This window comes from Chiloscyllium plagiosum, unplaced genomic scaffold (assembly GCF_037043375.1).
Source record: "Chiloscyllium plagiosum isolate Xiang-an unplaced genomic scaffold, Cpla_swu_hap1 HiC_scaffold_21, whole genome shotgun sequence".
In the NCBI taxonomy this organism is placed as follows: Eukaryota; Metazoa; Chordata; class Chondrichthyes; order Orectolobiformes; family Hemiscylliidae; genus Chiloscyllium; species Chiloscyllium plagiosum.
In genome coordinates, this window is record NW_028270159.1 from 16,716,516 (window position 1) to 16,732,554 (window position 16,039).

Sequence of the window (16,039 nt, forward strand, 5' to 3'; positions counted from 1 at the left end):
TCCTCTAACTCCCCATACACCACTGAAATCCTCCGTTTATGCATTTACCAATTTTGAGTCCAATTTGCACAAACTCCCAACTCAACTGGAACTCAGTTGCCTGAATTCTAGTTAAAACTAAGTTCTTTCCATTTAATTGCTGTTGTCCTTGCTGACACATCACCCCCAAAGTCATTGTCCTCCTCTACAAATCCTTTCAAACTCAAACACTTTGTCTTATTACCTTCTTCCTACTTCTCAGTTTTACTCCTCTAAAATGAAGCTCTATTCCATCCCATATAGTGGCGGGTTTAAATCTTTGTATCTTAATATCAAGAAGTAACTTGAGTAAACTTTAGTATCGGAACTCTGAAGCATTTCCTGAAATTTAAGGTACAACTTGATTTTTTTTTTCTCTCCTCAATGTAATCAACTTAGTACATAGATGAATTTTAGGTGATATTTTTCAGAGGGTATGAAAGGTTTTCAGAGGGTGTATGGACCATGATTCCATTTGCTGGCAATTTTTTAAGCTTTGAATTATCACTGGAAAAGTAAAATGGTAAATCAGGATAACTTCATGCTGAGGGTCATTAGTATATTAAGATATGAAGAAATAGTAACAGTCAAAAAATTAGTACTGCCACAGTCACACATTTTCATTACATGTTTTAGGATTTATCAAACCATGTGGTGATGATATCATTTTTTTTAAACAATGTCTTTTATGATAAAAGAAAAATTAGACAGTTATTGAGGATGTTGCTCAAAGTGGAACTGAGCTAACTCAATATTTCAGGATTGATGTTTTACTGCATTATATATATAATATATGCATTTACCACAGAAATGTTGTTTATTAAAGAGGTTGGGAATAAAAAATACTTACTTTTGAGTTCCATGTATATTTTGACAATGTTGGCCAAAGCAGATTTTACAAAGATCATTTCATTTTGTTATCTGAAATGGTGTTAAACTACCTGACTGTATCTTTTGTGTGAACTGTTTTAACTGCTCAAGTCACATTTTTATATTAAAAATTATGCTATTATACAGGAAAGAAGTGTGTATTTATTTTTGACTTTTACAACCTATGTTCTCCTTTTTTGTCATTTTAGGAATCTTAAAGTCTCAATTTCAAATCCCTTGTGGCCTGAAGAATTAATGAGATAAATTTTAGTATTTCTATTTATAGTCACCAATGCTCTTTTTTTTCCACCTTCGATCCATACTATTTTTCTTGAGTCCAAGTGCAGATTGCTCTGGATCATAAATTTCTTTGAACACTATTCATGTCACTCCTAAGCTGGCCCTTGAAGAAACCTTCTTGACTATTGTTTAAAAACAACTTCCCTGCCTCATTATTCTGTTCCCACAAACAGTCCAGACAATCCCACCAGAAAGTGACTGGCTGTGTAAATAGGTAAATGTCAATTATGAATACCTATTCAAACTTTTAAATGAATTAGAGCTTTACATTCTCAGTAGACCACAACAATGAAATGCCTTAGATTGTACTTGAATGCAGTAATGCTTTGGTTTAATAGTAAGAGTTGGTTTAATTTGTTCATTGAGGCATGAAAGGATTTTTAACATTAAACTTCTGACTATTTTACTAATTTGTTAGCATCATTTTACAATGTCATAGAAGTAAATCTTCCTATAATCTGTCACATCTTCTCGATATTTCACTCCCACTGCACCACTGTGAACTTCTTTCCCATTTTCCCACATTAACAATTTAGTGTTGAATATAAGAGTGACTTCATGCTGTTGTTCTCTGCCCATTGTGAATTGTATTGAAATTATCTAAAACAGGCAACAGCCAAAAGAAGCTTTTGTTGTACAAACATGGGCTGTACTTGAAGCTAGATTCCAGTAGTAAAAGACCAGTGACTAACCCATTGTGTCCTTCAATTAAGTTATGACTCTGTCAATGATCTCTTAATTTTGAACTTTTTTAGGAAATAACTCAGATGAAAATGTAATCAGCATATAGAATCCCTACAATGCAAAAGCAGGCCATTCAGCCCTGCAAGTCTACACCGACCCGCAAGCATTCCACCCAATCCATGTAACACTACATTTATATGGCGAATCCACTGTGCCTCACATCTCTGGACACTTTTGCATGGTAGACATTCTATATACTGCTTATATTATTATTCTGTGTGCTTCCCTCTCACTTCACCTGACAAAGGGGCTTCGCTCTGAAAGCTTATGATTTCAAATGAACCTGTTGCACTATAAACTGGTGTGTGATTTCTGACTTTAAAATAGGGGACAGATGGAGTGACCCATATTAGTATCAGGTGTGGAATGCAGTACCTGTAAATGTGATCGAGGCAGGTTCAATGCTCGTTTGAAGAGCAGATATAGGAACAGTGGTCCAAATGGCCTCCTGTGTGATCATGTTTCTGAGAATCCAGGACACAAGCTGTTCTATCTTTCAATCTGTATCGTTCTACTACTACACAAGTTTGGTACACTACAGAACATGGAAAAGTAAAAGATGGTAAAAGCCCATTGAAGTTTTTGTTTTGTTGTCCAGCTCTCATATGATAGCATCTTTTCTGAGCATCTCTAGTTGTCAGTCCCTTAAATCTATGTCAGTCAGAGCTGTTGGATCTATGAGTGTGTTATTATAAATCAGTGACTGGAATACTCCATTTGTTTTTGGTGTGAATGTCTATATTAACTGTGCTGCTCATTAGTGTTGGCTGAGCCTTCTTCCTCTGCTCAACTATTGTGAGCATGTGACCTAGACTGTAAAAGCTTGGAGATCTCTGGTCCAAACCTGTTCCATTTCCTGCCTTTTGCCCTGTAACACTGCACTTTCCCTTTCATGAAAAGCAGGTGAAAGATGAAAGGGAATTGTGTTAAATGAACATAATGACTGTTATTGTATCTCTGGTGAGCTAAGCTTTCCTTTGTAATGAAAAAGAGAGACAAGTTACTATTATAATTTGTTAATAGGTTCTGCAAAGGTGAAGTTGTATGACGACTTAATGGTAGTTTAAGTCACCACCAAGTTTCCAGTGGTCAGCCACACTGGTGAGAAGACCTATGCACAATGAGACACTTCCCATGAGAAAGGATTGGGAGAAAGCAGATCTACCAAGGACTGTTTCAAAACAAGAAGGTTGGATCATGAAGGAAAAAGCAGGGCTCTCTCCCACCTGTCCTCTTGATCATATATTGTGTTAGTCCCAGCAAATGAAGAGAAAGTCAATAATTTAAGACAGACTTGGACCTTCATCAAAAAAACAGAAAAGTACAAAAGAACATAAACATTCACAAACTCTGGTTAATTCAGCTCAGGCTGAGATAAACTTATTTCTGAACTAACAAGAGAGTCAAAGGTTATGGGAGATGGCAGGAAAGCAGAGATGAGACCAAGTTCAAGTTAGCCATGATCTTGTTGAATGATAGAGAAGTTCAATGGACCAAATCACCTACTTCTCTTCCTGATTCTTATTATGTCAGTGTCATAAAAGGTATTCTAAACACAATAGGTTTTAGAGTGTATTGAAAGTTCTTTGGTAGCTGGCAGAGTTCTTTAGACAACTGCAGACCTATCCTGCTCAATAGTAATTAATAACAATTTATTATAATGCCCTTCATAAAGAAGAACATTTTACAGATATTTGATTAGGAAGAGGAGTACACTGAATCACAGACACAGAAAACTAGAATACCAAAAGTATGTTAAAACAGTATTGAAAAACTCACAAATAAGCATCCAGGTTTTTTTTTTAACTGAACAGGGTGAAGGTTGGCCAAACTTGGTGGTTGGACAAAAGGAAGACAAAGATGTGATACTTCCATAGTCAAATAGTCTACCAATATTCATTGTTGAGAAAGATCATAAAAGGCTGTAGGTACCAATAGAATTGTACTTTCATGAGAGTCAATATTCAGGCAAAAACAGAGACAAGAAGGTAAATTATATTTCCAGTTATAATGAATGTACTGATAAATATTTGTTTCACAGTTTAGTATTTATTTACTCATTGATTTATGAAACCAGACATTTTATTAGGGGGTGATATTATCAATGTCAAGTGTTTCCCTTTTCCATACCATCATTGTTGATAACAGATGTGATTTTAAAGAAATTTTTGTTAATCCAAAGTTTACAAAGAACCCATAATTTATAGATTAGATTGTAATTAATTGTGCTAAATGAATTAAGAATATGGATGACTCTTATCAGATAAGGAATGGAAAAACTGGAGTTTATTGGTTGAAAAGTGCAATAGGTGATACTGCTGTAGAACGTAAACACTAAAGGAATGATTAAATATGACATACAAACAGTTACATTTCAGAACTTAAGTGTCACAGTGTGAAAAAGCTATGCATAGATACTTTAATATTTCAAAGTTTTGTGATTTAAATAAGTTATTCAGATTGTGTCATTAAACAAGGTCTGTGTGGTTGAGAGGACATTGAACCCAAAAAGTTAAGTTAAAGAAATCAACTCTCTCTCCCAGAAGAAACTCAAAGCATATCAACACAAGTTTGTATTTTTGAAGTGTAAAAAGAATTACTTTGTTTCATTTTCAAACAAAAACACTAAGCTGATATCAATAATCAATCCTATCTTAGCTAATGCATTATCAATGATATTTTTATGTAAAAAGAAAACAGTTATCATCTTTGATCCCTGCAGCTAACTCTTATGCATTAGTCACTGGCACCATCAATCCCTTGACACTTACACTGAATCAAACATTGGTGTCCTCTTTAAACCTTAACTGAACCGCTGGGCCCATATTCTCCCCATGACCAAAACCACACACTACCACATCTGTAGTTTCATCTCTACCTCATCTCAGGCTCATCTGCTGCTGAACCCCTCATTGATTTGTTTTGACACCTGTAGATTTTTACTATTCCACTGATCTCCAGGTGGCCTTCATTTTGTACCCAACATAATTTGCTGCTTATCTAGAGTTCTGCTCCTTTATTATAATTCACATTAAGTCCCATTTTCCCACTATCCTCACATTGGTTGACCAATGATTGCTGCATTCATTTTTAAATTCTCATCCTTGAGCCAGATTCCTCCATGGCCTCCTGCTCACTTCCCTACTTCTGTAGCTTTCATGTAACTTGCATCCCTGCAAGATCTTTACACTTCTCCAAGTTTGGCTACCACGCTTCTGAGATTTTCATCAATTCACCATCAGTGCCTGTGTATTCAGTTGTTGAGGCTCTAAGCTATGGAATTATTTCCCTTCACCTCTATGCCTCTCTACATCTCTGACTTCATCTAAGATACTCCTCAAAACCCACATCTTTAACCTAGATTTTGATCACCTGTCTTAGTAGCCCCTTATCAAGTTAGGGGGTTGATTAGTTCAGTTGGCTGGACAGCTGTTTGCAATATACACCTAACAGTGTGGGTGCAATTCCAACACCGACTGAGGTTACCATGAAGGTCAACCTTGCTCCTCTCTTGACGTGTGTTGACCCTCTGGTTAAACCACAAAAAAAACCACTGATTATGCAGCAGCTAAGATCGGATCGATAACTAACCTGCAAGATCCTTAATGTTTGTGTTTGCAAATGAGACAAAGTAGTTATTTTTACTCTTAAAAGAATCACATTTGTGTTGGTATGTTTCTAGAGTTCCTGCTGGGAGAAAGAATTGATTTATTTAACCTAATTTTTGGGTTCAATATCTTCCCAACCATGTGGATCTTGTTTAATGACAGAATCTGAATACCTTGTTTAAATCATATAACTTTGAAATATTGAAGCATACTTTTTTCACTTCTCTGTAATGAGAGAGAGAGCAGGCATAGGGTCTGCTCGCACAATGGTTACTTTACCTTTATCTATCAGGTTCAGTGTTGAATTTTGTTCAGTAACCCTTCTATGGACCACCCAAGATTGTTTTATTATTTTAAGACACACTACATAAATCTAAATTGTTATTGATAGCTGTACCAGGTTTTAAGAAAAATACCAACTAGGCAACATTTGCAAATTTAGATATTGAGAATAAGACTTGCAGTTATATCATCCTTTTCATAATCACTGGACATCTCAAAATGTTTTACAACCAATGAAGAACAGTAGCTTACAATGTTGGCAATGCAACAGCTAATTGGCACACTGGAAACTCCCACAAACAAAACATGAGAATAACCAGATGCTCTGTTTATGTGCTGTTAGATTAGCGATAAGTATTGGCATGGATACAGTGAAGAATTCATTTGCCTTTCTTTGAAATAATGCCTTTGCATCTTTTACATCTACTTGAGAGAATAACTGGGACCTTTGTTTAATGACACATCCAAAATAAAGCACCCCAACAGTACAGCACTCCTTTGGTACGATAATGAAATGCTAGTCTTGATTTTTTTTGTGTTGGGGTTCTGCTGTGGTATTTAACTCTGAGACTCAGCAGGGAAGGAGACAACCACAGTGGGGACAACCAGATTTTTGTTTCTTCATTTCTTTGTGGTTGGTGACAGATTGGTTCATTTTATTCTGTGTTTGACAATCTCCCAATCCAAATTCAAGAATGAATCATAAGACTAATGCGCCTCTTCTTCTGTGTGTTCAGGGATGTTTTCCTTTGAAGAACTTTCTTCAGTGAGCAAAGCCCCTCCATCTTTCCGAATCTTCAAGCCCTGGTGGGACACTTTCATGGATTACCTGGCCGTAATCATGTTGATGATTGCTGTGTTTGGAGGCACTACGCAGATATACAAGGACAAGACAGTCTGTCTGCCAATCCAGGATAATTCCTCAGACAACAGCAGCCGATCTTATCCTGGAGGCAACGCAACCGTGGAAGAGCAAGCTTTTGCTGCCTATAATGTAACAAACATTCGTGACTTCGCTCGGCTTTCACATATAGATGCTGTCTATGCAGTCACCGAGGGCAAAACCAACCTGGACATCCAGCAGTACCGCTACGTCAACCGGGTATGCTACTTCTACGCGGTACCATGGTTTCCCAAATACTTTTCCTACTTCATTTTGGTGCACACAGTGGCCCTGATGATTTGCAGCAACTTCTGGTTTCGGTTCCCAAAGACCAGCTCCAAGATGGAGCACCTGATCTTCATCCTGGAGAAGTGTTTCGAGTCCCCATGGACCTCGGATGTGCTATCCCTGGCCGTGACTGAGCACAGCAGCAATGTCAATGTCAAGACGCAGGAGAAGCGCAAGAGCATGACGGCGAACTTCAAGCCGGTGTCGCCAGGCATCAGGGACTCGAGCCGGGGTGCCACCCGCGACATTCCGGTCATCCAGAGGCAAAATGAGCTGCTGGACAAGAAGGACTGGGAACGGGCCAAGGCTCTGTTCGAGAAGGTGAAGAAATTCCGGCTGCACGTGGAACAAGAGGACACCATCTACAAGCTGTATATGGGTCAACTGCTGTTGAAAACCCTGCAGTGTGTGATCATTCTATGCTATTTTGCTATCTTTGTGGAGGCGGTGTCATTTGACATCATCTGCCGACCTGGTACTGAGAAGGTCACCGGGTATGGAGTCTTCATCTGTACGTTCAGCATCGCCTTCCTACTCCGGAGGCTGTTGCTACTCTATTTGTGCCTGGTGGCCATCTATGTCTTACTGTGCATCCGCACTCTGTTCTGGATCATCCGTACCCCCCTCAAACAGTACTCCTTTGAGAAGAGGGAGAGTCAGTTCAGCGACATCCCCAACGTGAAGAATGACTTTGCCTTCCTGCTGCACCTCATTGACCAGTATGACCCCCTGTACTGTAAACACTTCTCCACCTTCCTGTCTGAGGCCAGCGAGAAGAAGCTCAAGCTGCTGAGCCTGAACAGCGATTGGACAGCGGACAAGGTCAGGCAGCAACTCATCCGGGGCAGCAAGGAGCAGCTGGAACTGCACCTCTTCATGCTCACTGGCATCCCCGAGGCGGTCTACGATGTCACCGAGATCCAGGCCATCAAGATGGAGCTCTGCACCGACATCAACATCAGCACCAAGGTGACCCAGCTCGTCCACCTGGAGGAGCTCCGCATTGTCAACTGCATCGTCACCATCAAACCTGCCGCCCTCTTCTTCCTGGGCAACCAGCTCCACCTGCTCTCTGTTACCTTCTCCGACCACGAGGAGGTGCCTGAGTGGATTGGCAAACTGACCCGCCTTCGAGCCCTCTACCTGATCGGCAATGTCAACGACGGTGACAAGAGGCTGGAGCTCGAGTTCCTGAAGGAGCTGCGCTACCTGAAAATCCTCCAGATCAACAGTAACCTGGTGAAGGTGCCCTTCAACGTGTTGTATGTGGCGCCGCACCTGATCGAGCTATGCATCCTCAACAACAAGAACAAGCTGGAGATGCTGCACAATCTGGGCAGCATGTTCAACCTGGCCCGCCTGGACCTGCAGAACTGCGACCTGGAGATCATCCCGCATGGCATCTTCGGCCTCTCCAACCTGCAGGAACTGAACCTCCAGGGCAATGAGCTTAGTGGGGTCGAGGAGATTGAGAGCCTGCAGCGCCTGCGCAAGTTGTCCTCCTTCAACCTCAGCTTCAACAAAATCAAAGCCATTCCGGATTCAATCAGTTTCATCAGTAGCCTTGAACGTTTCAACGCGTCCAACAATCTGATCGACACTTTGCCGAACAGTATGTTCACTATTCAGAAGCTGCAACACTTAGACATGAGCAACAATCGGCTTGTTGCCATTGCCCCCTCCATCAAGTACCTCAAAAACCTCAAGTACCTCGATTTAAGCTTCAATCGATTGGAAACCTTGCCAGATGAGTTGTTCCAGTGCAAAAAGCTCAAGACCCTGAAGCTGAATAATAACTTACTCTCATCCCTGAGTGGAAAGATCCAGCAGTGCTCCCAACTCATCAGACTGGAGCTGAAAGAAAATTCCCTGGATGAACTCCCAGTGGAGATAACCCAGTGTAGCAAGCTGAAACAGAGCGGCCTGATACTGGATGAATACTTGTTTGAGGCGCTTCCCATGCAAATCAAAATAAGCATCAGTGCTAATCCCGAGCCCGTAAACGAAGTCAGGCTTTTAATTCCCAAAAAGATGTCACATCCTGAATTGGAACACGTTGTATAAAACAAGAAATGTGACCAACGAACCCATAATAATTCAAAAGGAAACACTTGACTACATATTCTGGAAATGTATCGGAACGCAAACAGACTCAGCTCAAATTAAAAATTACTTCACAATTTTGTGTTAGAACATATTACAGTGTGGCCAAACCTGTCAAATCGTGAATAATAAAATAAGAATTTGCCATTTCTGTATGTTATGCAACTAATATGAAACAGGACATAACCCAATCGATGCCATTGAGATTCATAATTAATTGTTGGTGAAATTCTGAACAAAATGCTTCCTGGAACATTTTAGTTTATACAGGCTAGTCACAGTTGAACACAAATAAACCGAATAAAATTTTAAAGAAGAACATGCATTTTTTTTCTGGGCTTGAGGTATAATTTGTATTTGAACAATAATCACTAATCACACATTTCAAATTATTAAAAGTAGTATTAAGGTATCTAATTTCAGTGCAAAGTTGTGTCTGTTTCACAAAGATGTTCTACTTTCAGGATAACTCAGGACACAAATACTAATCGATTCCTAAGGTGGGGCAGCAGGAGGTTTCTAACACCAGATGAGTTTTACATGGTGTGGAGTACTACTCCAGTCAGCAATGCACTAGATGTAAAAGGACTCATACACTGCTCTCAAAACATATAAAAATTAACAAAAAAAAGTGCTGGAGAAACTCAGCAAATCTGGCAGTATATGTTGAGACAGAAACGTAATTAAACTTTGAGTCCAGTGCGACTCTTCTGGAGAAACTTTAATATCCATATTAATCATCTGAGTTGGTTACCTGTATCCTACAGATGGGGTTAGCTCAATTGTTCTCAGTAGCTGGGTTGCAATGAAGAGTGATACTGAAGCTTAGTTTCAAATCCAACACTGGCAGAAGGACACTTCTTCCCAACCTCTCCCCTTGCCTGAGCTGTGATGACCCTCAGCTTAACCCACCGCCAGTCATTTCTCTCTCTAATGAGAGAGCAGCCCTGTGCTCTGGTAGGTCTATGGCACATTTGGGAGTCAGTAGCTCAGCGTCTGGAACTATGGCAACTTTACCTAACCTCCGACAGGTAGTCATTGCATCCCTAAATCAGCCTTCTCAAAAATGGCTTGGGGGCAGAATGAATTTCACAGAGCAACATGTTAAATTCCAGCCCACCCTCCTCTAGTCCAGACCCATTGGCACTTTGAAAATTCTGCCATCCTTCATTGCTTTGTATGTCTCACTAACCCTCCCTTGCGCCCCCCCCCCCCCCCCCATCTTTTGCCATTTGATCTCTATTACCCTCAGTCCTATCACAGATTTTCAGTTTTGGCTTTTTCCCTCTCTCCCTCCTTCGCTTACATATTACCCATTACATGTTCTGATGAAGGGATAAGACATCTAAAACACAAACTTTGTTTCGCTCTCCACAGAAGCTACCAAACCTGTTCACCATTTCCAACGTTTTCTATGTTTATCTAAGATTTCCAGAATCAGCAGTATTTTGCTTTTGTAGTATATATGTTGTCATTGGTACCTTTTTTTCCCTAGGGAAAGATGTACAAATATAGTATAATGTGGAAATATTTGAAATTGTCCATTTTAGCAAGAGAAATAAAAAAGAAATATATTATCCAAATGGTAAGTGTTTATACAGCTCTGAGATGCTGAGGGATCTGGGTGTCCGGATTCGTGAATTGCAAATTCATTGGATGAAGTTTAGCAAAGGTTTACTGGACTAACACCTGGAATGGATATTGTCTTGTAAGGAAATGTTAATGAGTAAATTAGTAAGTTCAGAGTAAGAGTAACAAATGAAAATCCTGAGGGGTCTTGACAGGTTGGATGTGGAGAGAGTTTTTTTTCCCCCTTTTAAAGAGTTCAGAACTCAGGGTCACTTAAAAAAATCAGAAGTTGCCCATTTAAAACAGAGATGAGACAAAATCTTTTATTTCAGTGAGTTATGAATTTTTGGAACTCCCCTGAAAAATTGTTGGAAGCAGAGTCCTTAAATATTTTTAAGGGAGTAAAGTAGTTAAGATTCTAGTTGAGTAAGCAGTGAAAAGTTATCAAGAATACATGATAATGAGGAGTTGAGGCTACAGTAAGGTCAGCCATGATTTTATTGAATGGCAGGCAGGATCACAGGGCTGAATGACCTGCTGTTGTTCCAAGTTCATACCTCTCTCTACATCTACGCTGTCAAGACCCCTCAGGATTTTCATTTATTATCCTTACTCTGAACTTAATAATTTACTGATTAATATTTCCTTACAAGACAATATCCATTCCAGGTTTTAGTTCAGTACACCTTTGCTAAACTTCATCCAATGAATTTGCATCCCTAAATAAGGTGATTAATACTGTGCCTAGTACTCCAGTGATCTGTATAAAAACATAGCCTCCTGACTCCAATATTCAATTCCTTTACTATATAGAATGACAGTTTATTAGGTTTCCTAATTTCTTGCCGTACCTGCATTGTAATCTTTTGCAATTCACAAATCTGAACACCCAGATCCCTCAGCATCTCAGAGCTGTACAAACACTTACCATTTGGATAATATGTTTCTTTCATATTTCCCCTACTAAAATAGACAATTTCACATATTCCCACATTATACTCTATTTACACATTTTTCCCTAGGAAAAAAAGGTACTGATTACTACACATATACTACAAAAACAAAATACTGCTGATTCTGAAAATCTGAGATAAACACAGAAAATGTTGAAAACACTGAACAGGTCTGGTATGTATGTTTGTAATTTCTTTGATCAAATGATGTACGTGTGACTGGATAGGCTAGCATTTATTGTCAATCCTAACTGTCCTTGAGAAGATGGTGATCAATTGCCTCCTTGAACCACTGGGTATAGGGACATGCATAACACTGTTAAGAAGGGTATTCCAGAATTTTGATCCAGTTACTTTAAAGAATGGTGATATATTTCGAAGGAGAAAGTGAGGATTGCAGATGCTGGAGATCAGAGTCGAAAAGTGTGATGCTGGAAAAACACAGCAAGTCAGGCAGCATCCAAGGAGCAGGAGAATCAACGTTTCTGGGGAAAAGCCCCTCTGATGAAGGGCCTGATGCTGCCTGACCTGCTGTGCTTTTCCAGTGCCACACTTCTTGACTGATATATTTCCAAGGCAGGATAGTGTGTAGGTTGGTTGGAACTTGCACTTTGTACAATGCTATGAGCTTTGATTTGTGATTTAGTTATCTGCAGTATGCTCTGTTGGTTAGTAGTGGAACATGGATCCACTGTGGCATTTAAAAAAAAGACAAACAGCAAAGTCTTCAAGCTTTGAATTCTGAAATACACTTGCTTTTTGGTTACATAAACTAATATTTCAAATAATTTGGATGTGAACTTAAGAGGTATAGTTAGTAAGTTTGCAGATGACACCAAAATTGGAGGTGTAGAGGACAGCGAAGAAGGTTACCTCAGATTACAACAGGATCTGGACCGGATGAGCCAACTGAGAAGTGGCAGATGGAGTTTAATTCAGATAAATGCGAAATGCTGCATTTTGGGAAAGCAACCTTAGTAGGACTTATACACTTAATGGTAAAGTCCTAGGAAGTGTTGCTGAAAAAGAGACCTTGGAGTGCAGGTTCATAGCTCCTTGAAAGTGGAGTCGCAAGTGGAAAGGATAGTGAAGAAAGCGTTTGGTATGCTTTCTTTTATTGGTCAGAGTATTGAGTACAGGTTGATTAGGCAATTGATCACCATCTTCTCAAGGACAGTTAGGATTGACAATAAATGCTAGCCTATCCAGTCACACATACATCATTTGATCAAAGAAATTACAAACATACATACCGGACCTGTTCAGGTTGGGAGGTACTGTTGCGGCTGTACGGGACATTGGTTAGGCCACTTTTGGAATATTGTGTGCAATTCTTGTCTCCTTCCTATTGGAAAGATGTTGTGAAACTTGAAAGGGTTCAGAAAAGATTTACAAGTATGTTGGCAGGGTTGGAGGATTTGGGGAAAGGTTGAATAGGCTGGGGCTGTTTTCCCTGGAGCGTCGGAGGCTGAGGGGTGACACTATAGAGGTTTATAAAATCGTGAGAGGCATGGATAGGGTAAGTAGACAAGGTCTTTTCCCTGGGGTGAGGGAGTCCAGAAACTAGAGGGCATAAGTATAGGGTGAGAGGGTAAAGATGTAAAAAAGACCTAAGCGGCAACTTTTCACGCAAAGGTTGGTGTGCATGTAGAATGGACTGCCAGAGGATGGCAGTGGTGGAGGCTGGTACAACTGCAACATTTAAAAGGCATCTGGATGGGTATATGAATAGGAAGGGTTGGTGTTGGCAGGAGGGACTAGATTGGGGTGGGTGTTGGCAGGAGGGACTAGATTGGGTTGGGATATCTGCTCAGCATGATGAGTTGCTGTACATCTCTATGACTCTAAATAAACACTATAAGCCTGTGGTATTTTGTTAAACTAATAGCAGAGTTCCCCTGTCATAGCTTCCTGTTTTCCTGGGTGTACAACAATATTAGCATCTTTACCTGTCTGTCCATTTTTGATCCTGATTTACTATTAATCAAATGCTTTCCACAAAGAAGTAGTCCAAATAAGGAAATCTATCTGATCATAGCTACTCCTACGAATCATAATCAGTCCTACGAATGCTCTTAAATATTTCTTGCTTCAGGTGACATCCAACAATAAATGACTGTTTGTCTCTCTTACCAGTGACTAGGAGAAAGTGAGGACTGCAGATGCTGGAGATCAGAGTGGAGAATGTGGCACTGGGAAAGCACAGCCAGTCAGGCAGTTTCCGAGGAGCAGGAAAATTGATGTTTTGGGCATAGACACTTCATCAGAAATGTGTGGGTGGAAGGGGTCGGAGAGATAAATACGAGGGTGAGGATGGGACTGGAGGGAAGGTATCTGGGAAGGCGATAGGTGCAGGTTGGGGGTGCTAGGTCAGAGCAGAGGGTGGAGCAGATAGGTGGGAAGGAAGATGGACATGTAGGACAGCTCAAGAGGGCGGTGCAACCTATCCGCTTCACCCTCACCTCCAACCTATCACCATCACCCTCAACCTGCATCTACCTTTCACCTTCCCAACTACCTTGCCCCCCAGCCCCATCCCCAACCTAACCCTAACCCTATTTATCTCTCAGCCCCCTTTCCCCCACTCTCACATTCCTGATGAAGAGCTTATGCCTGAAACGTTGATTCTCGGATGCTGCCTGACCTGCTGTGCTTTTCCAGCACCACACTTTTTGTCTCTTACCAGTCACCCATGTTTTGAACCATTAAATAAAATAACAAAATATGTCAGTTGGTTAATGACACGAGGATATCTGCAATGTGAAATTCAAGTCAGTCATAAACTCAAAGATCAGAAGACAACCAGCTTAGTGATAGTTATTGCCTATCAGTTTTTGATGTCAAAGTCTGAATTTTTTTTATTATCCATTCACATAATGGGGGCATCGCTGGCTTGGCCAGCAATATGGATTTTTAAAAATTGGAATATTGAAAACAATCAGAAGTTCAAAATTCAACATATCAATAGAAACATTCTAAATCTGTCTGTGAGAACATCATCCTTCTTTCTGATATCAGTCAAGTTCCAAAACAGTCTAAACATATCTTATTCACTTTGTAACTTCAAGTTAACTTGTATTGTTTTTTAAAACCGAAATGGTTAAATTCTGATGTTTACTGAAGAAGCTAGCTTCAGTATTTTCACTTAATCCAGTCCAAAGTCCTATCCTGAGTAAGTAAAAATATGCTGAAAATGTGTTGCTGGAAAAGCGCAGCAGGTCAGGCAGCATCCAAGTAAAAATATGTGCCACAATGCCTTCCTCCAGCACTGCGTAAACTCTCTGTGTTTTCAATATGTGGATATACTGACAAAACTTGACCTTCGCTTGGGAAATAAGGCAGAGCAAGTGATTGAGATGTCAGTGGGGGAACACTTTGGGGCAAGTGATCATAATTCTATCAGTTTTAAAGTAGTTATGAAAAGGAATAGATCTAATCTAAAAGTTCACGTTTGAAATTGGAGTAAGGCCAAAGTTGATGGTAGTAGACAGGAAATTTCAAAAATTGATTGGGGGAAGGCTGTTTGCAGATGGAGTGACAGTTGGAAACTGGGAGGCCTTTAAAAGTGAGATAACGTGAGTTCAGAGACAGTATGTTCCTGTTAGTGTGAAGGGCAAGGTTGGTAGGTGTAGGGAATGCTGGATGACTAGAGAAATTAATGCTCTGGTCATGTAAAAGAAGTAAGCATATATCAGATATAGATACCTGCAATTGAGTGAATCCCTAGGGACTATAATGGCAGTAGGAGTATACTTAAGAGGGAAATCGGGAGGACAAAAAGTTGTAATGAGATAGCTTTGGCAGATAGGTTGAGAATTAAAAGGGATTCTACATGTAACATTAAGGGCAAAAGAGTAACTAGGGAGAGAATAGGGCCTTTAAAGATCGGCATGGCCGTCTATGTTTGGAACCATAGGAGATGAGGATGTTGATAATGGAGGATCCACCAATACTAATGCCTGTGAATGTTAAGAGGAGATTATAGATAGGGTTTTCTTTTTAATGGCATTTGTGTGGTGATTCCATTACTTGTTACTTGTCACCTAAAGCTAGACCTTGCTGAATGCAGATGTGAACTGCTTCAATATCTGGATTTCTAAATCATGCAGAGCATTCTGCAACTATCAGCAAAGATCAACATTCCTGATCTTAGGTCTGAGGAAATATTATTGATGAAGCAGTTGAAGATGATTGGGCCTACTTGAGGAACTCCTGCAGAGATATCTTTGGACTGAGATGATTAGAACCATTTTCTTCAGTGCTGGATATGAATCCAACTAGTAGAGATTTTTCTCTGATTTCCATTGTTCTCAATTTTCCAGGACTCTTTCTAGGTGTCATATTTATTCAAATGCTGCCTCGATGTTAAGGGCAGTCATTCTCGATTCACCTCTGGTATTCAGTTATTTTGTTCATATTTG

At 40.0% G+C, this 16,039-nt stretch overlaps 1 protein-coding gene across 3 annotated transcripts in view; it reads left to right on the plus strand.

Moving 5' to 3' along the window:
• lrrc8aa (leucine rich repeat containing 8 VRAC subunit Aa) overlaps positions 1–16,039 on the plus strand; it is a 97,698-nt gene that overhangs the window by 78,220 nt on the left and 3,439 nt on the right. Inside the window, exon 6 of one of the 3 annotated variants that reach the window (XM_087998334.1) lies at positions 6,560–6,663. The exons of 1 other annotated variant lie outside the window; for it this stretch is intronic. Coding sequence is in view for 1 of the 2 variants with exons in the window: in XM_087998330.1 (XP_087854456.1) it covers positions 6,560–9,057 (2,498 nt within the window). In the remaining variant the exon portion in view is untranslated. Of the gene's footprint in view, positions 1–6,559; positions 9,436–16,039 lie in introns of those variants that run through there. One more of the 3 variants, XM_087998330.1, reaches the window with a different exon arrangement.